The 27250-nt window shown below is 42.3% G+C and overlaps 1 protein-coding gene across 1 annotated transcript in view; it reads left to right on the top strand.

The window, feature by feature from the left end:
- Positions 1-27250, top strand: part of SPATA16 (spermatogenesis associated 16) — a 128737-nt gene that overhangs the window by 20953 nt on the left and 80534 nt on the right. Inside the window, exons 3-4 of the mRNA XM_033957786.1 lie at positions 2895-2984; positions 26986-27070. Of these exons, the coding sequence (XP_033813677.1) occupies positions 2895-2984; positions 26986-27070 (175 nt within the window). The remainder of the gene's footprint in view (positions 1-2894; positions 2985-26985; positions 27071-27250) is intronic.

The following is a 27250-nucleotide window of genomic DNA, read 5'->3' as shown; positions in this document are numbered from 1 at the left end:
TTCCTGTGTAGAAGCAGTAGCAGCATTTTCCCCCACTCCCCCTTTCCCTTCTCTTACCTTCTCTTCCCTGCTCCGTTCGGCCCCTCCCCCTTCTTTTACTGCCGTTGTCGATCCGGCCTGCTCCTGACCCTCCCACTGCCGACAAACCTCGGAGCTCCAGCCGCGTAGGCAGCACTTTAAACACGCTGCTTCGCGGCCTTCTACTGGCGATTTCCTCTGCCCCGTCTGTCTCCGATGATGTCATCAGAGACGCAGCAGAGGAAATCGGCAGAGAAGGGCGCAAAGCAGCGTGTTTATAGTGCTGCCTACGCCGCTGGAGCCGGGAGGCAACGGAGAGGGCAGGGGGTGCTAGCGGCCAGCAGCTGCCGCTCCGCAGGTGGAGAGCAGGGAAGGGCGCGCATGCGCTCTTGTCTTGCCTCGCGTGAGCGCACTTCATATGGATCGCTACAGCTCATGGAAAATGGACGCACGCATAGGAAGTGCGCATGCGCGGCTTACCGTTTTATTATATTAGATAATAACTTTACCCACCCACCCTTCTATTAATTATTAATAATACAAAACATCTTTATTTATTACATTGATATGAAGAATTAATATCAATTTCTCAATTACCGCTCCCTCCCCTCCCCCCCCCCACCCCGGATGTGTAAGGAAAATCTTAGAAGAAAAGTACATAAACCATTAATGAATCGGTAAGTTTATGTTCATCAGCGCGTTTGATTTTTTTGTAGCATTGTTTGTAATTTGTTTTTAATGTACGTTCTTATTATACTCTGTTTTTATATTATGTAAAACTGCTTTGAATTTTTAATAAGGCGGTATATCAAATTTCTAAATAAACCTGACGTCCAGGATGTCTACCCTTTTGCAGATTTTGGTATCATCCGCAAAGAGACAAATCTTACCCAACAGCCCTTCGGCAATATCACTTATAAAAATGTTAAAAAGAACAGACCCTTGAGGCACACCACTGGAAACATCCCTTTCCTCACAACGATCTCCATTGACCACTACCCTCTGTCGTCTTCCATTCAAGCAGTTCCTGACCCAGCCCGTCACTTTGGAGCCCATCTCCAAGGTCACAGAGTTTATTTATTAGGCATCTGTGTGGAACACTGTCAAAGGCCTTCCTTAAATCTAAACACACCACATCTAGCGCATACCCTCTATCCAGTCAAAAAAAATTGATCAGATTTGTCTGACAAGACTTAGCTCTAGCTAGTTTTAAGAAGGGTTTGGCCAAACTCCTGGAGAAAAAGTCCATAGTCTGCTACTGAGACAGACATGGGGGAGGCGACTGCTTGCCCTGGATTGGTAGCATGGATTGTTGCTACTATATGGGTTTTTGCCAGGTACTTGGGACCTGGATTGGCCACCATGAAAGAGAGCTACTGGGATAGATGGACCATAGGTCTGACACAGTAGGCTATTCTTATGTTCATGTAGATGCCTGTTTGGGACTTTGGTGCACTGATTTAGGCTAAGAAAACCCTGGCATAAACAGGGTGCGGCTAAAATTAGGTCGCCTTTTGACGCCTATGCCCGCTTTTGCCACCACTAAGCACAATTCTATAAAGTGTGCCTTGCTTTTATAAAATCGTCACATGGTTAAATCCTGGGAACGCCCCCAACAGTTAATGAGGAGGTCTTACTGGTACTGTGCTTTAATGTGCTTGTGTGCTATAATGTCCTTGTATCGCTCTGTGCTACACCTGTGCCTCGAATACTGTGTGCAATTCTGGTCGCCGAATCTCAAAAAAGATATAGCGGAATTAGAAAAGGTACAGAGAAGGATGATGAAAATGATAAAAGGGATGGGACAACTTCCCTATGAGGAAAGGCTAAAGTGGCTAGGTCTCTTCGGCTTGGAGAAGAGACGGCTCAGGGGGGCGATACGATAAAGGTCTATAAAATAATGAGTGGAGTGGAGAGGGTAGATGTGAATCGCTTGTTTGCTCTTTCCAAAAATACTAGGACTGGGGGGGGGCGTGCGATGAAGCTACTAAACAGTAGATTTAGAGCAAACCGGAGCGTGCAATTAAACTCTGGAATTCGTTGCTGGACAATGTGCTGAAATCGGTTAGCTTAGCAGGGTTTAAAAAAAGGTTGGATAATTCCTAAAAGAGACGTCCATAGGCCATTATTGAGATGGCTTGGGGAAATTCACTGCTTATTCTTAGGATACACAGCATAAAATTTGTTTTATTACTTGGGATCTAGGTAGGTACTTGGGACCTGTGTTAGCCACTGTTGGAAATGGGCTTGATAGACCTTTGGCCTGTCCTAGTTTGCAATTCTTGTGTTCTTATAATTATCATTCAATAATTGCCAAAACTTAGTACAGTCCTTAGCTTTACTGTAATGCATATAAACCAGTTTTATACCAGTTTTAAATGCATATCAAGATGATGGAAATCCATTCATTGTACTATTTAAAACTGATTCAAGATTGATTTTCAATAGACTCCTGTAAAAGATCTATATCACAAGATGCGGCTTTAAGAGAAAATACTTGTTTACTGACAAATTAACCAATTCTGGGGGAGAGATTTTAACCAGTCCTGGATTTTTGACCACTTTGCGCTGGTGCATTCTGGGACCTGCAGTCCTAACCTCAATGAGTAAAATCAGGGACTGCTTTAGGAATAGAAGTTCAATAGCAGGGCTGACCAGAAAGTCTCTCTCCTGGAACGGGGAAACTTTGCAGCTTTGACGATATTCACGGTAGATATTGTAACTGTGGCAATCTTTGCTATTAGTGAAAGAAAGAACAAGTGCTCACCAGTGATATTATTAACGAGCCATTTGTATGGTCTTTTTATATATATGGTCTTTTTATATAGTATAATTGAACATTTTTATGACGTGAACATTCCTTTTATTTCACAAAGGAGCATTACTTTAAATCCAACATATTTCCGGAACCATCTTCGCCAAGCCTCGGTCTTCAGATCTTTGGAAAGATATCCGGAAGCTGCCAGGTCTGTTTGGCAATATCTGAATATTAACCAACTGTATTAGCAATGTGTCTAATGATCTTCTGTAAACTATAATTTTCCATGTCAACATAATCTAGCAGGGTTTAATAAAAGAAGCCCTGTTTGCGATTGCATATGTAAATACTGGCACATGCACATCACATACATTTTAAGAACAAAGATTTACACATGCAAATCATGAATATATGCATGTGGCGAGGAGGTGTGCCATGGATGGAGTTGGGATGGCACTAGTATACGGCCAAAATATTACCATAAATAGTCAAATCTGAATATAAGCCAAGATAACATTTTCCCCTAAAAAATATAAAGAGGGGAAACATGTTAAACATGAATATAAGGTGAGGATTTATATTCAAGTCCCCCTCCCTCATGGTGACTGACATTTCTCTCTCTCTTCCCTATCCCCCCTCCTCCTCCCACGGTGATCAGCATCTCTCTCTCCTTCCTCCCTCCCTTCCGCAGTGACTAGAACTTTGCTGCAGGCAAACATCAACATCAGGCCACTTCCCCACTCCCAGCTTTGGGTGCACCTCTGACGATGTCACTGTTCTCTACAGTTACCAGATTTTCCGTTTGGAAAATACGGACCCCCTAGACCCGGACAAAGGGTCAGGTTTTGAGAAGCCATCCGGACCTCCCCCCACCCCCCACTTCCCCCCCCCCGGACATGTCCTCAAAAGGAGGACACGTCCGGGTGTGAGAAAAGGCACTGCCCACAAGATGAGTAAGACTCTGAAAGACTTTGAGTAAAGTAAGCAATATAAATAATTTACATTTTGGGCCTAAAATGGGTGCCCTCTGCACAGAAATTGACAAGATGGGAAAGTTTGTCATCTTTGAATACCTGGTAGAACATAAGAACATAAGCAGTGCCTCCGCCGGGTCAGACCATAGGTCCATCCTGCCCAGCAGTCCGCTCCCGCGGCGGCCCAAACAGTTCACGACCTGTCTAAATCACCAGAAGGGGCCCCCATGCCTCCTTGGTTTCCTAATTGAGTCCTATTTTCCTATCAAAGTCCTAGCCCTCCGGTCTTGCACCTGCACGACCTGGTTGGGTTTCTACATTTATTTTCTGGTTAGCTTTCTCAGTTAGCTTTCTCAGTATCCCACGATCCCTTTATCCCTCAGGAATCCATCCAGTCTCTGTTTGAATCCCTGTACCGTACTCTGCCTGATCACTTCCTCCGGTAGCGCATTCCAAGTGTCCACGACCCTCTGGGTGAAAAAAAACTTCCTTGCATTCGTTTTGAACCTATCTCCCTTCAGTTTCTCCGAATGCCCCCTCGTACCTGTTGTCCCCTTCAGCCTGAAGAATCTGTCCCTATCCACCCTCTCTATGCCCCTCATGATTTTGAAGGTCTCTATCATATCACCCCTGAGCCTCCTTTTTTCCAGAGAGAAGAGCCCCAGCCTATCCAACCTCTCAGCATATGGGTAGTGTTCCAGCCCTCTTACCAGTTTCGTTGCTCTCCTTTGGACTCTCTCAAGTACCTCCATGTCTCTCTTGAGGTACGGCGACCAATATTGAACGCAGTATTCCAGATGCGGACGCACCATCGCTCGATACAGTGGCATGATGACTTCCCGCGTCCTGGTAGTTATGCCCCTCTTTATGATGCCCAGCATCCTGTTGGCTTTTTTTGAGGCCGCTGCGCACTGTGCTTCTAGGCAGTTCAATAGAATGGTGTGATCTACTAGGTCAAAGCCCTATTTAGGTCCAGTTGCAGGATCATGGCGCTGGTACCTTGGGTGAGTGCCATGATCCTGCAACTGGACCTAAGTAGCGCCTTTGACCTAGTAGATCACACCATTCTATTGAACTGCCTAGAAGCCATAGGCATCACAGGAAATGCTCACAATTGGTTCCAGGGATTCCTCGGGAACAGATTCTACCAGGTATTCAAAGATGACAAACTTTATCCCCGACCCTTTTTAATATCTACCTCAGTTCATTAGGAAATCTGCTTTAAAGCCTAGGGCTCATCTTCTACATTTATACAGACGACATTACTGTAGTGATTCCTCTAACCTCCCTAGCGTCACAATACATCAATTCCTTAACCAACATCCTAAATCAGAGAGAGCACTGGATGAAGGCCTTCAAACTGAAACTCAACACAGAAAAAAACAAATTCTTCCTGGCATCCCCCATCGAAAAGATAAAAGAATCCACAATTCACTTACAGAGTCGAGAATACAAAATTGACCAAACCCTAAAGATACTGGGGGTAACCCTTGACAAGCACCTAACCCTGGAAAATTACACAAACCTATTGTTTAAAAAAAGTATATCGGTTCTATAGAAACTTCGCACTATTAAAAAATTCTTCGACGAAAAGTCCTTCCGTTTACTAGTACAATCATCCATCTTAAGCACTCTAGATTACTCTAATATCATATGCCTAGGAACTTATAAAAAGAACCTCAACAAACTGAGATTAATTCAGAACACCGCAATCCGACTAATCTACGGTTTAAAAAAATGGGAACACATTACCCCGTACTATCAGATACTCCACTGGTTACCCGTAGAATCCAGAGTCCTCTTCAAGTTTGCTTGTATTTGTTACAAAGCTGTCTTTGGGATTCTTCCAGCTTACCTAATCTCCCAGTTCCCCCCCCCCCCAACGAGTCCAACAAGAGCACTCGCAGAACAAACCTATTTAATTACCCCACCTTGAAATCTTACCAATACAAAAAGTTTCTAGATAGAATGTTATCATTCCAGGCAGCCAGGCTGAACACATGGCTTGGAAAGCCCATACTTGAGGCCACTACATACGCAGACTTTAGAAAATCCCTGAAAACTCGACTGTTTAAGAAATTCTAGATTCCCAACCCACCTCATCCTCTCTACAGCCCTCTTCTCTACCTCGCCACCATCCCAATTCAAGATACGAGGCTAACTTATACTCTCTTTCCACCTTGCATCCCATGTACTGACAAAATGTATCTTTATTGTAAACTGCTTTGAACTTCACGGTATAGCGGTATATAAGAAATAAAAATTATTAAGATGGACACACCTGGTATAGTACATTCATTGATTATATAGTCTGTACAATCCTGCCTATCTGCTCATTGGGTACAGAAGGGTGTCAGGTCAAAAGCGCGCCGGGACAAAGGCGCGGCCAAACAATTGAGCACAGCGCGCGCCGCCACGCCGCTCTAAATTACTGTTTTTAGTGCCCCGAAGGGGGGGGCGTGGGGGGGAACCCCCCCCACACTTTACTTAATAGACATCGCGCCGCATTGTGGGGGCGTTGTGGGGGGTGTGGGGGGTTGTAACCCCCCACATTTTACTGAAAACTTCACTTTTTCCCTGTTTTTAGGGAAAAAGTTCAGTTTACAGTAAAATGTGGAGGGTTACAACCCCCCCAAACCCCCCATAACGCTGGCGCGATGTCTATTAAGTAAACTGGGGGGGGGGTTCTCCAACAAAAACCCCCGTCGGAGCCCCTAAAAACTGTAATTTAGAGCGGCACGGCAGCATGCGCTGCGCTCAATTGTCGGCGCGCGCTTTTGTCTTTCGCGCCGTTGTCTATGAACCGTACAGAAGTACAGTTCACAAGCTCTCAAATCCTTCCCACCTATTTCCTATCTCTCTACCCATTATTCTTCAGACCCTGGCCATATTTCGAGCTGCCCATATTTGGGCACTGTTCCCTCCCCTCACGTGACGTGCTTAGACCATCTTTTTAAACAATAGTCCTTATGGCAAATTCTGCCGATACCTCGACACAATGTTCATTTGACTGTAGGCATTGTATTCAGTGTCCCAGAAATGCCCCCCTGCCATCCTTTGAGTCAGCAATAATTCTTACTGCACAATGTTTGACAAACTCCTTCTGGAATTTTACCAGTATTTCAATTAGTTTTCCATTACCACATTATTAATATTTTCTTTATAATATTACCTCTTTAGGGACCCCGCCTTATTAGAATAATATGTATAAGTGATATCTTTATACTTTCTCTGTAGTTATTTGACCATACCTGATTATAAGCAAGTGTTATACAATTTAGGTGTTCACCCCCACCTCTGTGTTATTCTGCAATAATTAACACTATTAGAAAATATTAGTACAGTGGAACCTTGGTTTATGAGCATAATTCGTTCCAGAAGCATGCTCATAAACCAATTTACTTCTGGCTCCCGCCTCTCTACGAGATTCTCGGAGAGAACGAGAGCCAGAAGGCCTTGACATTGCACAGATGCTCAAGGCCCAGTCGTAGGAGAGGCACGATCTTCGGGCACCGGCACCTCCTGTGGGTTGGTGCTGTGTGCCGGTGCCACACTGGGGGGTAAGCTTTCAGTTTGGGCGGGCGGGGTATGCCAGTTCGCGCAGGGGGGGGGGCGATGCCAGTTAGTGGGGGGGGGGGGGGAACTAGCAAATCGAATCAATGCTCGGTTTGCGAGTCACGATTTACAGAATGTTTTGCTCGTCTTGCAAAACACTCGCAAACCGGTGCACTCGTAAACCGAGGTTTAACTGTATTTTCATTTTTCACACGGGGAAATCCGGACATCTGTAACCCTACCCTTCTCCGATATGATCACTCAGTTAGACCCGCAGTGACTTAACACTTCTTCTTCCCTCCCCTCCCCCATAGTTACCACCATGTCTCTCATTTTCCCCTCACTTCCCTCTCTCAAGTAACCTTTATTTCTACTTCCGATAAGCCTTGATGCTGGGGCCTTAAGGATCTGCGCAAACTTGAGGCCTGCCGGCTCCTGAGCATACACAGATTCTCAAGGCCCTGACTGACCCTGCTTGTAATTATTTCCGTGTCAGTGTCAGCGTCAGTATCCAGGCTTGCCGGTAACTAAAAATGCCAGTCACCACAGAGAGAGGAAGGGAAGGACAGATGTACCACCTCAAGCCGAGATCCCAATTTTGGGACTTTTTTGGGGAGGGGGTGCTCAAAAACCTCAGCTTATATACTTCTTCCTCCGAATCCACAGTTTCATTACCCGTGGATTCGGTTATTCATGATTTTTTGGGGGGAAAAGAAACGCTGCATCCCAGACCTTACCTGGCGGTCTAGCGACGACGTGGGGCAGGATCGATCTTCCTACACTCCTGCCCCGCATCTCAAGACTACAACGGGAACTCACGGCAGCCATTTTGACGACAGCTCTGCACGGGGCAGGAACATAGGAAGATCGATCCTGCCCTGTGTCGCCGCTAGACCACCAGGTAAAGTCTGGGGAAGGTCCAGGAGGCAGGGGTGGGTCAAAGCCAGCCCTAAAAGTTATTCACGGTTTTTTAATATTCGAGGGCCGGCTCTGCTCCTAACCCCCGCAAATATTGAGGGGGAAGTGAAGCATATACGGCACATGTGCATTGCTCATTTCAGAAGAGAAATGAATGTCTTACGCTCATTGTTCTGAACATCAGGATTTACAGCTGCTTCCTGAGGTGTCTAGGTTTTCCCAAAAATGTTTGTTTGGGGCAGGGACTGTCTATTACATGTCAAATGTACAGCGTATGCCTTCAGCACTATAGAAATGATAAATACTAGTAGTGGTAGGGGGAGTGTGTGGTGCAGTGGTTAGAGCCACAGCCCCAGCACCCTGGGGTTGTGGGTTCAAATCCCACACTGCTCCTTGTGACCCTGGGCAAGTCACTTAAACCCCCCTATCAGGACAGGTAGGGGAAAATGCTTAAGTACCTGAATGTAAACCACTTGGGCTATCAGTGGTAGATAAATACTAAGATAAATAATGAGTATTTATTTAAAAATTTATATACCGCATAAATATCACGCGGTTTACAAAATTACAATGTATACATGTTAAAAATACAAAAACATGTTTCGACAGAACAAATACAATAAAACTTTAAGAGCTCCTTTTATTACGCTGTGCAGCAGTTTTAGACGCCAACATTGAGCTGGCGTTAGTTCTTGGTGCGTAGTGCAGGGTTAGTGCACACGGCAATGCAGTGCGCTAAAAACACTAGCGCACCTTAGTAAAAGGAGCCCTAAAAGTCGCATTATTAAAACCTTTTTTCAAATTCATCCAAGATGGAACGACAAATCCCATAAGAACATTTACAAGACGGTAATAATAATAATCATCTTATTCTTCTATACCGCCATACCGAAAAAGTTCTAGGCGGTTCACAACGAGGTGAGCTAATACATGGGATACAGATAAAATACAAATTAGAATAATGGACTTAAAAACAGATAAAGACGGAAAGTAGAGAATGACACGGTGACAAAATTCATCACCGTTCCCGTCCCCGCGGATAACCGCGGGAAATAATCCCATGTCATTTTCTAGTGTCTATGTCAACCTCGGTCCTTCTACACCAGCATTCTTCAAAGCAAAGCTTGCGGGTCAGTGGTTGTGGCCATTCATACTCTGATTCTTATGTGAGCCAAGGATAATGAAGCCATTGTGATATCACTGATGTGATTGGCTCTTAGGCACTGGTGGAATGAGGCATTATGACATCACAATATCTTCTCTGGATACCAGAGACTGTCATTCTGTAGTGTCTGTTTCAGCCTCAGTCCTTCTACGCCAGCATTCTTCAAAGCAAAACTTGCGGGTCAGTGGTTGTGGCCATTCATACTCTGATTCTTATGTGAGCCAAGGATAATAAAGCCATTGTGACATCACTGATGTGATTGGCTCTTAGGCACTGTTGGAATGAGGCATTATGACATCACAATATCTGCTCTGGATACCAGAGACTGCCATTCTGTAATGTCTATTTCAACCTCAGTCCTTCTACACCAGCATTCTTCAAGCAAAGCTTGCGGGTCAGTGGTTGTGCCCAATTATACTCTGATTCTTCCCTCTCCTTAAAGAATGACATGAAGATGGTTTCCCGCAGTTATCCGCGGGGACGGGAACGGTGATGTATTTTGTCACCGTGTCATTCTCTAACGGAAAGCATTTACAATATAATGCAGAAAATACCGGCATGGCAGGGAAAGAAGTAATACATAGAACAGATCAAATACATCAAGTTGAATATAAGGAACTTGACTGAAAAAAAGAAGCAGAATGCATTAAGATACCAGCCTAAGCAGCAAATAGCATTAGCACATGAAGACATTAATAAATAATTGTTCCAATGTTGGCCCCACTGATATTTTAGATAAAATGGTCTCTTCTACCACACACACAGCCCATGCATACATATCCATTCCTGCCCGTATTTTCAAAGAGGGTCTATGCTGGCTGATCCTTTCTAAGATACCAGCGGAAACTGACACCTCTAGACTGGACGTCTCAATTCCTGTCTCTATGTTCTATCTCAAATGGGGCTTCACATCATCCTTTCTATGAGACATTTTGCATCATGTTTCATTCTTCTACTTATTGGCTGAGGTAGATTTACACTGACTCACTTCCAGAACTGCATTTTTTAATTTCCAGCTTTGGACATCATTCAGATCAATTCCAGGCTGGTTATCTCAGATGTCAATATCCAGACTAACTCGACTTTAATTCCTATCCATGGCTCAGATTATTAACTAAAAGAGATTCACGGGACACATAGCTACTGAGAGTTTGCTGCCCAAACAGATTTTCATGAAAGAGATATTAAGATTGTAAGAAATCATTCTACCCACCTTCTTTGTTGGAAGCTGAATATATCTTTATTAAAAAGTTTTATACTGCTTATATTACTCGAAGCGCGTATAATATAAATAAGAGTTGCCAAACTGAGACAGACCAAAGGTCCATCAAGCCCAGTATCCCATTTCAGACAATGGCTAATCTATGTCACAAGCACCCGGCAATTGGGCAAAACAGATTTTATGCTGCTTATCCCAGAAACAAGCAGTGGATTTCTTAATAATGGCTAATGAACTTTTCTTGTACGTGGAGAGGAGACCAGGCGAAGGCAGACGCGAGTGAAGAGCGGCGGCAGCAGCGGCGACGGTTCGTGCCGGCGGGCCAGATTTACTATAAAATTTAAAATGTCTGGCGGGCCAATTTTTAACATACCGCGGGCCAGAGTTTGACATGTCTGGTCTAGGGTGACTCCTAGGATTTTAATGGTGGGGTTAATTGGGAAATGTCTTCCATTAAGGTTGATAGTAGATTCAGTTGGCTTGTTTCTTGGGGAGGCCATAAATATTTTTGACTTTTCCGGGTATTAGTTTTAGTTTGGGGTTGGTTTTAGTCTTTATTTATTCGCTTATCACTTATTTAAAAGGGAGGGAGGGAGGAGGGAGCATATATGATTAAGAAATGGAGCACAGGATGTAGACTTTAATCATATACAAGTTGTAGGAGGTCCTATGATCCGAGTTCTTGAATTTTATGACGTGCTCATCCCCCATAGAATATTTGATGTTTAATGAGATTACTTTCAAAATTATATGAAGACACGTATAGTTCTTCAGGTGACAAGATAGGATTATTTCATCAGCAATTTTTTGGCGATCATTATTTCTGGAATAATGAAAATATAATGCTTTTTCTGATCATCTGAACACCCCCTTTTTCTTCTAGTAAACTTTCGATATGGGTAGGATGTGAGTTTGAGAGCCTGCATCTGATTATTGAACATTTTAAAAAATGTAGGCACCCATAGGCACCGTACAAAAAGGCCGTCATAATCACATCTACAGGAGGCGCCTAGCAGTGCCCACGGTCAAAATAGGCGCGGTTTCGGCAAGAAATGATCTTAGGCGCCGTTAGGCATGATTCTCCATCAAATGTAAATGCTGGTAACGTAGGCCTTTAAAACCCTGGCCTACTTTACCGGCGCATACCTTCATGTCTCTGCAAACGGCACCATAGCGTGACTGGCACGCGATCAGTGGCGTTATTGTAAGCAGCGGCCGATTACAGTGTCTTTTGCAGAATCTGGCCCTTCGTGCTATTCTATAAACTGCCTCCGGAGGGGCGCCGTTTATAGAATACACGTAGCGCCCATCTGTGAGACTGCCCGAAAAAGATCGTACATGCACTACCTACCGTGCCTCTGGGGCTAGCTCATTAGAAGGTCTTCCGGACTTCAGGAAGGTAATAAAATCCCACCTCTTCCCTTGAGAATGCACCTACCCAAATTCCCAAACCTTACAAAGCAGAGCGCCAGCCCTTCGCTGTCACGCGTCTCAAACGCTGATGCACTTTCTATTACCCATCATATAATGCTCTATCCTACCAAGTCACCTCCTGCGGTATAATATGCAGCCTTTAGTGTGTAAGACCCTAGCGTTCTATCTACTATATATTATGTCCAACCACACCATTCTTTATCAGACAATACTTTGCCACATTTTGTCACACTGTCACCTTTCTCTCTCACTCTACAATTCTATACATTGTATCTTTCATACTATGATTATCACACTATATCTATGTGCTACATTCTCATGCTATGCCCACTATACAATGTTTGCCATTCCATGTCTACCACGCTAGGTTCTACCTTGTCACAGACAAGCAGGAGATGATAACTTCCCAAAACTTGGAAAGTAGAAAAGAAAATAGGGAAGGAAGGCTCTGGTGCTCAATGTCTTTTATTGGTATATTGTGAAGCGACACGATCGTGTTTCAGCCCAACCGGGCCTGCCTCAGGAGTCTGATCAAATACATATAAAGGGTGGCAAGTCAAATGCGCGCAGGAGAATCTGCTGCAAATACAATCACACGCGTGATAAACTGAGCGCAACACAATCACACGTAAAACAATCACGCGCAGGATAAATGAGCGCGAGACAACACGAGACGTTCGCGCGCATGTCAATCATGCATGCGCAATGAAATCACGCGCAAGATGTACGCACAGTGTAGTTATGTTTGCATGACCAACGCAGGACGTTAAGATACATCTAAAAACATGCATATAAACAAATACATGTAAAAACAGATGATAATACAAATGCAAATATAAATTGCATATAGACTAATGATATTTAAAAAATTAAAAGCATTATTCTGTTTATTTGTAAAACATCAATAATGTCTGCATATTAGTCAAGTTGTTAAATTCACATTGACATGTTTTTAGCATGCTTATTTGATAATATAATACTTTAAGGATATATATGCAATATGTTTTAACTTCTGCGTCCCAGTTCCTTTGTTTCATCCATAATTTATGTTTTTATGATGGTCTTCATCTGTCCTCCTTACTTCCATTGTTTTCAGTAGAAGTAAAACCCGGATGTCTCAATCCGTCCTCCTTTTTCTGGAGGCTTATGGTAACCCTAGACATATATAGAATTTGATCCCATGTCTTTAATTTTCTTTTTGATTCTCATTATGTTGTATTCATTATGTTGTCTCCACTTGCCCTTATTTTTCTACAACTTGTTATTTTTTTGGTTAATAATGCAAACCACTTATTTTCTGAGAAGCAGTATAATCAAATGAAAATGAAACGGGAAAAATATACGGAGTCAAACGACGAAAGAGGAACCAACAAAGTCTGCAGTCAGGAATACGAAGACAAAGCAAAGCAAAGCAAGGGAAACTGCAGACGGGCATACAATGATGCAGGCAAAGTTTATTATGGCAATAAATAAAATGCAGTTAAAAACATCACCTAAAGGCAAACAAACCAATGGACCCGACACGGTCCGTGTTTCAGAAAACACGCCTTCACCAGGGGTCCTGATAAACCAAAGTAAAACGTACAATATAAAATTATATCAATACAGTGGTGCCTCGCATAACGAACGCCTCGCACAGCGAACGCTGCACACAACGAACTTCATGTCTTGATTCATACAACGAACTTCGTTTCACACAACGAAGTCGCCCGAGCTGCGTTACTCACTGCGCTTAACTGCCCTCTCTCACAGCCCTTCGCCTGGCTCCCTGTGCAGTGGCGGACCGTCGGCTCGCCTCCTTTTATGGAGGGGCCCGGCGCCTACTGCTGATGCGTTGGGGGGGGCGGAGCTACTCTCGCCGCTTCCCCGATGCTAGAAAAAAAAAAAAAGAAAAGTTAAGTCCCAGTTTTTGCCGCTGAGACTCTGCCCTCTCTCACTGTATACAGTCGTCCTTTTAAGATAAACTCAATATTTTTTATATATCATGGCTTCTAAAAAAAGCAGGAAGGTGATTTCTGTTGAAATGAAACGGGAAATAATTAGAAGGAGTGAATGTGGGGTAAAACAGTGTGACCTCGTCAAAGAGTTTGGCCTCAGCAAGACCACCATTTTCACCATTTTGACAAATTTATCTTTTTTTATGTCATCTTAGCATATTTTATGCTGCAGAACGAATTATTTTTTTTAACATGTATTGTTATGGGAAAACGCGTTTCACATAACGAACTTTTCGCATAACAAACTTGCTCCTGGAACCAATTAAGTTCATTGTGTTAGGCACCACTGTACATATGTATGTGAATACGTAAGCATATATAAAAAGAGGTATACAAATTCAAATCAAAATCATGAAATACATACCTTAAAACAAATCAAAATCAAACAAATCAAAACGTGAAAAATATACACCATAGCTATGCAACAGGATGCAGCGAACCTGTGGACGAGCACGATAAGGCACAAAAGAAAGAGCCCAAAAAGACTAGTCTAGGGTGACAGCGTAAAAAAATTGTTCAGTATCTAGAAACAGAGGTGAAGCAAAGAGGAAAACTGGGCACAGAAAGGGACAGTACATCATAGTTTCAGCCGTCATAGCAAAGACTTGGGGCTCCTTTTACGAAGCCGCATTAGCGGCTTTATCATACGCACATTTTTAGCGCGAGCTAACTTCCATGCTACCTGAAAAACTACCACCTGCTCAAGAGGAGGCAATAGCAGCTAGTGCGGCCTGAAAATTAGCGCGCGCTATTACGCCCGTTAAACCACTAATGCGGTTTGGAAAAAGGAGTCCTTGTTCATGAAAATAAATAAACCTTTGGACTTGGAGGTTAAAATGTACAGCGTCGGCATTTATGAGACAAACTTGGTTTTTCTTGTTCCATAGGATTTTTTGGATCCCAGTTTGTTTGCAAAAGATAGACAGTTCTAAGTCATGTTAATATAGGGACGTTGGATCATCTGTTGTTCTATTGTCCATTGATACTTAATTTTTGGAAGTCAATTTGGGGACAAATCAATGTTGTACTTGGGTCATCGATACCTTCTTTGGATCGATATAAAAGCCGGCTTTTCTTGATAATGATGGGAATAGCCATCCAGATGGTTACACGTAACTGGAAGAGTTATGATCGAAGTCAATTTGGGGACAAATCAATGTTGTACTTGGGTCATCGATACCTTCTTTGGATCGATATAAAAGCCGGCTTTTCTTGATAATGATGGGAATAGCCATCCAGATGGTTACACGTAACTGGAAGAGTTATGATCGAAGTCAATTTGGGGACAAATCAATGTTGTACTTGGGTCATCGACACCTTCTTTGGATCGACATAAAAGCCGGCTTTTCTTGATAATGACGGGAATAGCCATCCAGATGGTTACACATAACTGGAAGAGTTATGATCGAAGTCAATTTGGGGACAAATCAATGTTGTACTTGGGTCATCGACACCTTCTTTGGATCGATATAAAAGCCGGCTTTTCTTGATAATGATGGGAATAGCCATCCAGATGGTTACATGTAACTGGAAGAGTTATGATCGAAGTCAATTTGGGGACAAATCAATGTTGTACTTGGGTCAGCGATACCTTCTTTGGATCGACATAAAAGCCGGCTTTTCTTGATAATGACGGGAATAGCCATCCAGATGGTTACACGTAACTGCAAGAGTTTTATGATCGACTGAATTACACTTTCTGGTGGGCAAACCTATGTTCCAGTTACAAGTATGAAAGAATGAACGCGGAATGATTGGGATATAGTAACGCATTCAAAATGGTGTGGAGCCCATTGACTGCATTTATTGAGTCACAATAACTGTCATGTACCTTTCCTTTTATTTGACTTCCTTACACATCCAGGGTGGGTGGGGGAGGAGAATGTATTATTGTTTGCTATACTTAATTATCTATATTATTGAAATTAAATATGTACTTCTATTAATTATGGGGAGGAGGGGGGAGAAAATGATTGTTTTTTGAATTATTTGTGTATTTAAAGTGCATTCTGTGTAGAGTTTATGTTTAAATTCATTGCATGGCACTGTTAACATTTGAAAATTAATAAAGATTTATTTTTAAAAAAATGAAAATAAACCTTATTTTTAAAAGGGTCTGGATGTGAGTTTTGTCTCTGGCCTAATCTAAAATGGCAAATGAGCCTGTTATAACATGCCTGCCCCTTGGCAAAATTTCTGCTCTATGTAAGATCATTGCCCAGTTACAGTACAACAAATGAAAGGGTAAAACATTTTAATAAATATTGCTTAGCAAGGCTAAGCTTTTTATGTACTGATCCAAGCAAGACTGGCTTGGATTATAAAGGTTAGAATCCCTCAGCAAGGCTTTTTGCCCTTCTACCTTGAAGGGCAGAGTAGCCTAGGGGTCAGTATTCAAGGCGATGAGCGTAAACAGCCAGGAGAGGCTCCTGGCTAGTTAAATCGTTTACGCTGGGCTATCTGCTAATATTCAATGTCACTTAACTGGTTAATGCCACTGAATAGCAGCACTGACTGCTAAGCTCAAAACTGGCTCTTTTGTGGGAGGTTCAAGGGTGGAATTGCACATATGTGGTTAAGTACCGATATTCGGCACTTAACCACCTAAGATAGGCAGCTAAATTGGACAGCATAAAATATAGTCCTGTCTTTATTATGCCAGTGTCTCATAAACTGTGTGCCCCAAAGAGAGTCTGGATGTGCCATGAGAGATTCTAGAATTTCACTTTATTTTTTTTTTTTAATTCCCTTTTATACACTAGAATATTATGAGCATCTATGTGCATAAGGATACAATTGCCAAGACAAGCATCATTCTTTGATGTGATTGGTCCTTGAAATCTAATGGCAAGTATGGTCATTTTATTTTTTATGCAGTGCTTATCCTAACTTGAGCAACAAAGCAATCAAGGCTTTGTGAACTGGATTTTCAGCTCCGACAGAAATTAAAATCGAGCTAAAGAGAGCGACTGCAAACGGTGGACGATGAAATGCTACCCATACAAGCACGAATCCAATTCAAATTCTACTGCCTGATATTCAAAGCATTACACGGCTCTTCCCCCTCCTATCTAAATAACCGCTTAAACCAAATCTCCACCTCAAGACACAGAAGAACCTCGAACCCTTTCACCTTCCCCCCACTCAAAGGCACACAACGCAAGAAAATGTTTGACAACCTTCTGGCATCACAAGCAGCAAAAATCAACCATTCCATCTCCAATCTTATGACAATATCAGACAACCTCAAAACATTCAGAAAAGAAATCAAAACCCTGCTTTTCAAAAAATTCATCCAAATATTTTAACCCCTCCTCTTTTACCTCCAGAAGATTCACCTACCTTCAGATAACCTTCCCCCAAATTACCCACCTTAACACCTTCCAATTAAACAAATACCATAAATAGATTGTAACCTACCCTCTCTAACTGCATTCATAAGTATTTTTCATACAGTTCTTCACTGTCAGTTTAATTTCCATCCTATAAGTTCACATAGAATTTTTCTTTTTTCAACCATCTTTATTTTCTCTTCTTTATTAATTTCCAGGTACTTTAGTTAGATTGTGAGCCTTCGGGACAGTAAGGGAATTTTTTAAGTACCTTCTTACTTCTCATTTATAATCTTAATGTATATTTTCTTCAAACCGCTTAGAACCTAAAGGATATAGCGGTATATAAGAAATAAATTACATTACATTACATTACAATTCTATTCTATATGTTCTAGTTTCACCGTTGTTACAGTTACCTATACATAGCTTAAGGAACTTTAAATAAATAACTCTCAAATTTAATTTTTTGTTGGTTCTGCAATTTTATAATTTCCGTTATAATGTGTCGTGAAAAACATTTGCTCCCTATAGTGTGCCAGAGCTAAAAAAAAAAAAGTTTGAAAGACACTGCTTTATGCATTTTGCTTAGGCCAGTGATCCCCAAGTCAGTACTAGCGTACCCCCTTGCCAGTCAGGTTTTCTGAAGCGTAATTGAGACCCTCCTGCCTCTTCTACCATTATGTCTACCATATCTTCTACCATATTGTTTTTTACCCCTTTGTTTTATTTCATCATTTAAATTTCCTCAGAATTCTATTGTTTAACGGTTCCTCCTTCTACTCCTGTTCCCACCCTTCCAAAGTCCAAATATTTTCTTTTATATTTTCTATATTTTATTTTTATTTCAAAATTTTTAATTTTAATTTAGTTTACTCACTGAATTCATTTGACATTGCCTGCTTTTGGCACTCATCACTACATCCTGGGAAACCTTATGGCTGAAATATTGTTTGGTGGCTGGGTTTCATATTTCAGGGCTCAAGGAGCATACCAGCTTTCACTCCTGGCATGTAGTCTTTTTGATCTTCTAACATCAGATCCTATTGTCTGATTGGAATTCATTTTTATTTTATTTATTTATTTTTTTATCGTTATTTTATTTTCTATTTTTAATCCTAATTTAATTTATTCAATGCATTCTTGTTGGGATGTTTCATATCTTGTTTCTATCTCTGTCTTTATATTTCATATCTTTACTATTCATTAATTGTTTTTCTCAGGTATTTTAGCTAGATTGTGAGCTTTCGGGACAGTAAGGGAATTTCCAAGTACCTATCTTTACTTCTCTTATTTTTATTGTACCTTCAATGTATCTTTATTGTAAACCGCTTCGAACCTCACGGTATAGCGGTATATAAGAAATCAAATCAAATCAAATATCTGCAATGAATATGCATGAAAGAGATTAGCATATAAAGGAAGCAGTGTATGCAAATCAAGTTCATACATATTCATTACGGATATCCTGAAAACCTCACCGGCAAGGGGGTACTCCAGGACCTACTTGGGAAGTTTCCAAGTTTCCAAGTTTATTAGTTTTTGATATACCGATCATAAAATAAATATCTGACCGGTTAACAATAAAAGCAATTTTTTATAATAAAAGTAAAAACTAGTTATAGTAGTGTGGAAATATATTGGTAAAACATATTAGACATATACAGACAGACATGACTGTGGGGTTAAAAGAAAAGGGAGGGAAAAGTTACATAAGATAAAAAGAAATGTGGTAGAGGGGAGGGATAAACATAAGGACAGGGGTGCTTGGTAAAAGTAAAATCCTGACTTAGGCAGTTAAATGCTGATTACAATTAATCAGATAAGACAGATGGCCTGACATTGAATACTGGGGCATAAAGATGCTTCACACCTTTGGTTCTCGTCTCATGCCTGATTCCTACAACTTAGTTGGTTCCCACCCTGCCTTGTGATTCCTGCTCCATACCTGCTTTCAGATCTTGCTTGGTTTCCATCTTCCTCGACTCCACCCTGGAATAGGGTTGCCAGATTTTCCAATCCCCCTAGCCCCGCCCCCACACCTGCCCAGTTCCACACACCCCCGTCCAGCCCTAGCCCCACCCCCACTGCCTGCTCTTGTCCACCACTCCCCGCTGCCTGCTCTTGTCCACAAATTGCATCGAGTAGGAAGAAGTTCACGCGTGCGTGGACTTCCTCCTTGCCCGATGCTATTTAAGGAGTCTTTTCAAAACCCGGACAAAGTGCCGGGTTTTGAAAAGCCGTCCAGACCCTGTGGTACGCAGCCTATGCCTGCTAGGCGTGTCCCTAGAACAGAGTCTAGTTTAAAGGCAAACCCTTTCCCTAGTGATTCAAGTAAACCTCTTATTGATCCTCCTGAATCTGTTTCTCCCTTGCTCTCTAGAGGGAGTCAGAGAGCACGAGTGCCCATCCCCCTCTCAGGCCCAGGGTTGCTGATAGGAAATCCTTCCCACCTGAGGGCTGGGGGCAGGGCTGCAAACTAGTTGCTCAGAGAGGAAAGCTCCTGAAGAGTCAGTTAAAAGGAGGAGAGGCATAGGACAGGCAGCAGAGCTCAGGGCTGGGAGATACTGATGGCAGTTCTCCACTGGAATCTATGGAGCTGATGGAAGCTGGAGAAGAATCTACTTTGAAGGAGAATGAAGAACCTCAAGCCATGGAAATTGACCCAGATCCATCTGCTGCTCCAGTGAGGAAGATTCTGCCAATGGAAGTTTGCTCCATGGAAGGCAAGCCGCTCGTGGAATAAAAGTGAGTAGCTGTGACCTTATTGTATGAAGGACTTCCAAGCTTATGTTATGCCTTGTAGGAGCTTTAGAAACCAAGAGCTCCAGAAGATTTGAAAGGCTCGTGTGAAGATGTTTTTTTTTGGTTTCTCTTTCATAAGAAAAGGACTGTATCCAGCCCAGGTAGTGGGGGGTTCGCCTCACGTATTTTGTGATGGGATAGTGGGCCAGTTTGGCAGTTTATCACCACGTGAAGCGCACTACCTGCCCAGTATTCTAGCAGCTGGGTAAGTCACAGCCGTAGCTCTGACTAGTGCTGTGGTAGTCAATTCAAAGACTGTTTGTATTTTGAATATTTTGTTTTTCATTGCTGGGAAATGAGTAGGGGCTGAATCCAATAGCCTGAATCTTAGAAAAAGACTTGAACTGGGACATTTCCACTTTTTGGACAGTTTGCTATTTTGTGTTTTTTTTTTCTTTTTACTGTTTTGGGACTATTTGCTAATCGCAGAAATATCCTGACAAGGTTTATGTTTACTACCAGTGCAAGAATAAATCCTGAGTTTGATTTAAGTAACTACCCTTACCTGGTGTGGCAGTATTTTTCTTCCGCTATTATTTTCCTTGCGCAGCTCACTGCGGCTCACAAGAGCACAACTCCCGTGTCCCAGCCGCTCAGGGCCCATTGTCCTGAGTCGGTTGGTGACAACCCCCAGACGTCTGGTAACCCTACCCTGGACCTAATCTTCTCCATCCGTACTCTTGCCCAGGGGAGGTCTCGCCACCTTCTTCAATTATTTTGAAATGTATTCTATTTGTATGGATTAAATAGAGTACGATACAGCACATTTTCTTTTTGCAAACAATAGTTCTGTTGCAAAGTGAAAAAAAAAAATCAAATTTTCATAATACTCAAAATAAATATGCATGAGATCAATTTGCATACAATGAATTGATTACCGTGATTTGCATCTGCCTTGATTAGGCTAAAATTGCAACAAGTATACAATAGTAACAGACTGAAACTAAATACTGGTACGCTAATATTTCTTTCATTCTATTTCTCTCCCATAACATCCATGCAATACTATATCATGTTAATTAGTATCTATATGATTTCAAATTGCCTCTTGTTATTTTTGTAGATCAAATTACAGAATGAACTACTGTTTCGCTTATTGTAATTGAAGCTTTGCATATATGCAAATACAGTAAATTTTTATCAGCTTTTATTATTTGTATCATTCTTGACCTATATGCAAATTACTCTTGAATGTATAGTTGATCATCTTTGAAAGGACATCATAAGAACATAAGACTAGCCTTACTGGGTCAGACCAATGGTCCATCAAGCCCAGTAGCCCGTTCTCACGGTGGCCAATTCAGGTCCCTAGTACTTGGCCAAAACCCAAGGAGTAGCAACATTCCAGAGCTGAGATTGTGATGTCATAATGCCTCACAGCCAACCTCATCAGTGACGTTACAATGGCTTCATTGTCCTATACTTGGTTCACGTAAGAACATAAGAATAGCCTTACTGGGTCGGACCAATGGTCCATCAAGCCCAGTAGCCCGTTCTCACAGTGGCCAATCCAGGTCACTAGGTACCTGGCAAAAACCTAACTGGTAGCACCATTCCATGGTACCGATCCAGGGCAAGAGTGGCTTTCTCCATGTCTGTCTCAATAAGAGACTATAGACTTTTCCTCCAGGAACTTCTTTAAAAAGGTTATTTAAGCTGTTTACAATCAGGTACTCAAGTATTTTCCCTGTCTGTCCCAGTGGGCTCACACTCTCTCTAATATACCTGGAGCAATGGAGGATTGAGTGACTTGGCCGGGGATTTGAACCCACAACCTCAGGGTGCTGAGGCTGTGACTCTAACTGATAAGTGCCTCCACTTAGGCGTCGATAGGTGCCATGCTGAATTCCACATGGAACTTCAATTAAAGTTAAATCAGTGGTTTCTAAATTGACTTTTAAAGGCGTTTTCAATTAAAGCTGATTGACAAATTTGGGAGTGGCATGTGGAATTTGGTTAGGCGCTGATGCAAGCACCAAGCGGCGCGTAACCTAGGCACCATTTATAGAATTTCCCCCTCTATGGCTACAGAGATCGTGGTCAGTTGAAAATCATATTTTAAAAAGACTCCAGGTTCAGCAGAGCAGGTAGGAAACGCAGCCTGTCCTTCCCTAGCATCTTGCGCTGACAAAAGCATGGAGCAAATGCTCAAATTTAGGCGTCGAGGCCCTAATTAGGTAAATATGCATGGAAGTTAAAGGAATGCCCCCAATCTAATGCAAAGTAGGAAGCTGCTTAAGACTCGTCTGTTTGCGCAGGCTTTTCTAAGCTAATATCCTGCTTTTTTTTTAAGTTAACATTCTATCTTCCTAACGTCATCTTCTCTTGCAGCTAATTAGATCAGTTTTGCTTAATTGTGAAGTAATGGAAGTAGATGAATGGCTGAGAGGTTATCTATAGGTTCAGATGATATAATCTTATGCTCTTTACTGATGTATGTGACTTTATAAGATGTTCATACCTGAATTGTGTATGCGATACTGTGAGCCGCCTCGGATTAAGGCGGATTCAAAATATTTTATATAAATAAGGGATCCTTTTACTAAATTGCGCTAGCCAATTTAGCGCACACTATATGCTAACGTGCCCATTAAATTCTATGAACGCGTTTGCATTAAGCGCGCTCTAAATTGGCTAGCGCGCCTTGGTAAAAGAGGGGGTAAATAAATAAATCCATGTCCCTACTGTATCATGGACTGATGAGGAAAGTCATATTAAAGAACAAAGCCCCACGTCTGCTTCCTTTCACTGCAGCGCAGTGCGTCACTATCAGACGAGCTCTAAAGGCTCTCACTTTTACCGGCTCATGGTTAGTGCTCCGCATGCCTGTGACCCCGAGACATAGTAGATGACGGCAGATAAAGACCCGAATGGACCATCCAGTCTGCCCAATCTGATTCAAATTTTCTTTTTTCCAATTCTTTATTCATTTTTAAACGCTTACAATATCCTGGTATTCTGGATGGAGTTGGTTGATCTTGCTTACTTCTTTTTGATTTTCCACCTGAAAACGCCGTTTCTACGTTAATTTGCTTAGAAGTAGCCATATTATGGTAAAAAAAAAAAAAAAATTGTTTTTTCTGGGGAGACGGAGCTATTCAATTACGCTTCCATCAACCAGCGCTCTTAAGCCACGCCCCCCCCCTCCCAACCTGATTCAAATTAAATTTTTTTTTTTTTTTTTTCTTCTTAGCTATTTCTGGGCAAGAATCCAGAGCTCTACCTGGTTCCAGCTGCTGAAGTGGCCCTCAAAGCTCACTCCAGCCCATCTACACCCTCCCAGCCTTTGAAGCCCTCCCCAGCCCATCCTCCACCAAACGGCCATATACAGACACAGACCGTGCAAGTCTGCCCAGCACTGGCCTTAGTCCTTCAATATTTACTATTCTTTTCCGATTCTAGTACGGCATCTGTGCCATAAAACAAGGTGCGGCGTTTTCCTTGATTCAATTTACAGGCATAACAGAGAATAATTAGCGTACAGGTAAATCATAAGTAAAACACACACAGCGACAGGCTTGATAGTACCACGTCAATAAATACATTCTTGCTGAGAGCAACTACATACACATCACTGCTATGCATTTAATTTGCTGAAATGACATTTTGGAATCACATCCAGCCTCGTTTGATTGGGATTGACAGTCCTTGGAGTACTAAAATAAATAGAATAGACATGCGGGCGTACAGTTAGAAAACTAAACTGTTTGTTTTAAGGTGTGTCAGAGACATGCGGAAACAGTTCTTCCTGTCTATGACTAAGAAAGCAAATAGAATGTAAGGAATTAGCAGGAAAGAAATGGAAAAGAAAAATGAAAATATTATGTCCTTGTATCGCTCTATGGTACGGCCACGCCTCGAATAGTGTGTGCAGTTCTGGTCGCCATATCTCACAAAAGATAGAGCGGAATTAAAAAAGGGCGACAAAAATGATTTTTTTTTTTTTTTTGCATATAATTTTTATTGAAAAAGCAGTCAATACACACAACAGTGGTCAGGCATATGACCACAGAACTGGTACAACAGAAAAGCAAAACAGTAGGAAATACAGATGCCCCAGAGCAGAGGAGGTGCAATCGTAACATCCGTCATGTAGTAATACAAAAGCAATGGAATGAAAGAGAAGAATCCCGCCAAAGCGGGTCTCAAGAGGTGCCCCAGAAAGCACCCTCCTCAAGATAATAAAGACTGCAAAAACATTTTTCATTAATAGAAACCCCACACCCTACAATCTCCCATCCATCCAACATACATGACTATCCAGCACAAACAATCCGCACAATCCACAACAGCCACACACCTAGCACTCCACACACAAACCACAATCATCCGAGCTCGAGAGTCGCCGGTCAGGTCGCAGGGAGGAAACCCCAATCAAGTGGCCGCCCATAGCCAAAAGGGACCAGATTAAGGCAGGACTATGGGAGCTGCAGAGTCAGCTGCAACTTGAAATGCTCTCCACAGGAAAACATATACTACCCTATCGCGTCCAGTAGAAGCCGCATGGGTCTGAAGTTCAAAAGCAGCTAGCTCCCGCATTTTGTGGAGCCGTTGATTGAAGGATGCGGGCTCAGGCCCCACCCAATGCAAAAGCAAATTTTACAAAAATGATAAAAGGGACCAAGATGACTTCCCTATGAGGAAAGTTTATCAAATTTCAAGCTTATTTAAAAAGATTTTTTACTGTCTAATCAGACTTCAAGGCTAAAACAGCTAGGGCTATTCAGCTTGGAGAAGAAACATAGTAACAAGAAGGCAGATAAAGGCCAAATGGCCCATCCAGTCTGCCCATCCGTAATAACCTTTATTTCTTCCTCTCTCTAAGAGATCCCATGTGCCTATCCCATGCCTTCTTGAATTCAGACACAGTCTCTGTCTCCACCTCTTCTTCTGGGAGACTGTTCCATGCATCTACCACCCTTTCTGTATAACAGTATTTCCTTGAATAACAGTGCTCCCCCGGTCGTTCGCGGTTGGCGGCATGCGGTCCCGGTCATTCGCGATATTTTCCGACCGTGAACCACTGATAAGGAGAGGGCAGCGGGAGAGGCAGAAGAGAGCAGCCGGAGCGCCGGCGAGTGCAGGAAATCACTCGCTGTATGCTCCGACCGCCTCTTCCTGCACTAAGTCGGGCCTTATCCAATCAGGAGCTGCTTTGACACGCAGCTCCTGATTGGTAAGGCCCGACTTAGTGCAGGAAGAGGCGGTCGGAGCAGACAGTGAGCGATTTCCTGCACTCGCTGGCGCTCCGGCTGCCCTCTCCAGTCTCCCCCATGAAAAACCTCATTCGTGGTTTTTCCAAGATTTGCGGGGGTTCCTGGAATGGAACCCCCGTGAATATCGGGGGAATACTGTAGTCCTGAGCTTATCACCTCTTAACTTCATCCCATGCCCTCTAATTCCAGAGCTTCCTTTCAAATGAAAGAGACTCGACTCTTGCGCATTTATGCCACATAGGTATTTAAACATCTCCATCATAACTCCCCTCTCCCGCCTTTCCTCCAAAATATACTGCACATATTGAGATCTTTAAGTCTTATGACGCCTTATGACGAAGACCACACACCATTTTAGTAGCCTTCCTCTGGACCGACTCCATCCTTTTTATCTTTTTGAAGGTGCGGCCTCCAGAATTGTACATAATATTCTAAATGAGGTCTCACCAGAGTCTTATACAGTAACATTAATACTTCCTTTTTCCTACAGGCCTTTTTCCTACAGGCCTTCTCCCTATGCACCCTAGCATCCTTCTAGCTTCCGCCGTCACCTTTTCAACCTGTTTGGCCACTTTAAGATCATCACATACAATCACACCCAAGATGGCTCAAAGGTGATACGATAGAGGTCTATAATATATGAGTGGAGTGAAAAGGGTAGAAGTGAATCACTTGTTTACTAATCTAATCTAATCCTTACGTTTGTATACCGCATTATCTCCACGTTCGTAGAGCTCGACGCGGTTTACAGTAGGAGAAATAGGAAGGAACTACAACAGAGGGTTAGAGGTAGAAGTGTGAAGAAAATTTAGAGGACTTGGGATGCCAAGATATAAGAGTTTCCTTGATTCCTAAGTTGGAGGGAGACTTACATTTTTTGAGAAAAGCCAGGTTTTCAGATGTTTGCGGAAAACTTGGAGAAAGCTCAAGTTCCGAAGAGGGGAGGTAAGGTTGTTCCAGAGCTCAGTGATTTTGAAGAGGAGGGAGGTCCCTAGCTTGCCTGTGTGGGAAATGCCTTTTAGCGAGGGGAAGGACAGTTTTAATTTGTGGGAGGATCTGGTGGTATTAGGGTTTGAGGAATTCCAAGAAAGAGGGATAAAGGGAGGGAGGATACCATATAGGATTTTTAAAGTTAAACAGGCGCATTTATAGTTTACTCTTTCCAAAAATACTAGGACTAAGGGTGGGCATGCAATGATTTAAAACAAACTGCAGAAAATATTTCTTCACTCAACCTTTCAGCAGTTAAAAAAAAAAAAAATCCTTGATTATTCAATGCTGGTCACTGGAAACGGTTCCGCTTTGAATATCTGGGTTTAACGCCAGCAGCGGACAGCAAAAGCGCTGCATCCCACCAGCTGAATATCCAGGCCCATTATTTTTAGATCTACCCGAATACCGTTTATGTTTTGATGATACATGAAGAAAGAATACTTTGTAAGAATTCATTCTAACAAGTGATCTGTTCAGCTTAGTAAAGAACTATACATATGAACTTCCATTCCATTCGTTTGGAGATAAATGATAGGTCTGTTTTAAATATTGCTCTTGCTTTTTTGTCAAATTCACTTGTGCATTCTGTCCTTGTTCATAGGAGCGCTATGATTGCTGACTACATGTACTGGATGTCAGGAAGCAGTGAGCAGCAGATAAGCAAACTCATCAAACTCTATTGGCAGGTAAAAATTGATGTTCCCACCAGGAGGGAGGAGCCCGGCTTACCAGTAGGCCCAAGATGAACGATTAGTACTTAAAAGACTGCAGACAAAGGTAGCTCAAGGCATATCAATCAGCAAGACACCCTGCAACGGTAACATATTTTTAATGAAGTAGATTTCCCTAACTAATTTCCAGGGCTG

This window comes from Geotrypetes seraphini, chromosome 9 (genome assembly GCF_902459505.1).
Source record: "Geotrypetes seraphini chromosome 9, aGeoSer1.1, whole genome shotgun sequence".
NCBI classification, from domain to species: Eukaryota; Metazoa; Chordata; class Amphibia; order Gymnophiona; family Dermophiidae; genus Geotrypetes; species Geotrypetes seraphini.
This window is presented reverse-complemented; position numbering and strand designations above follow the sequence as displayed.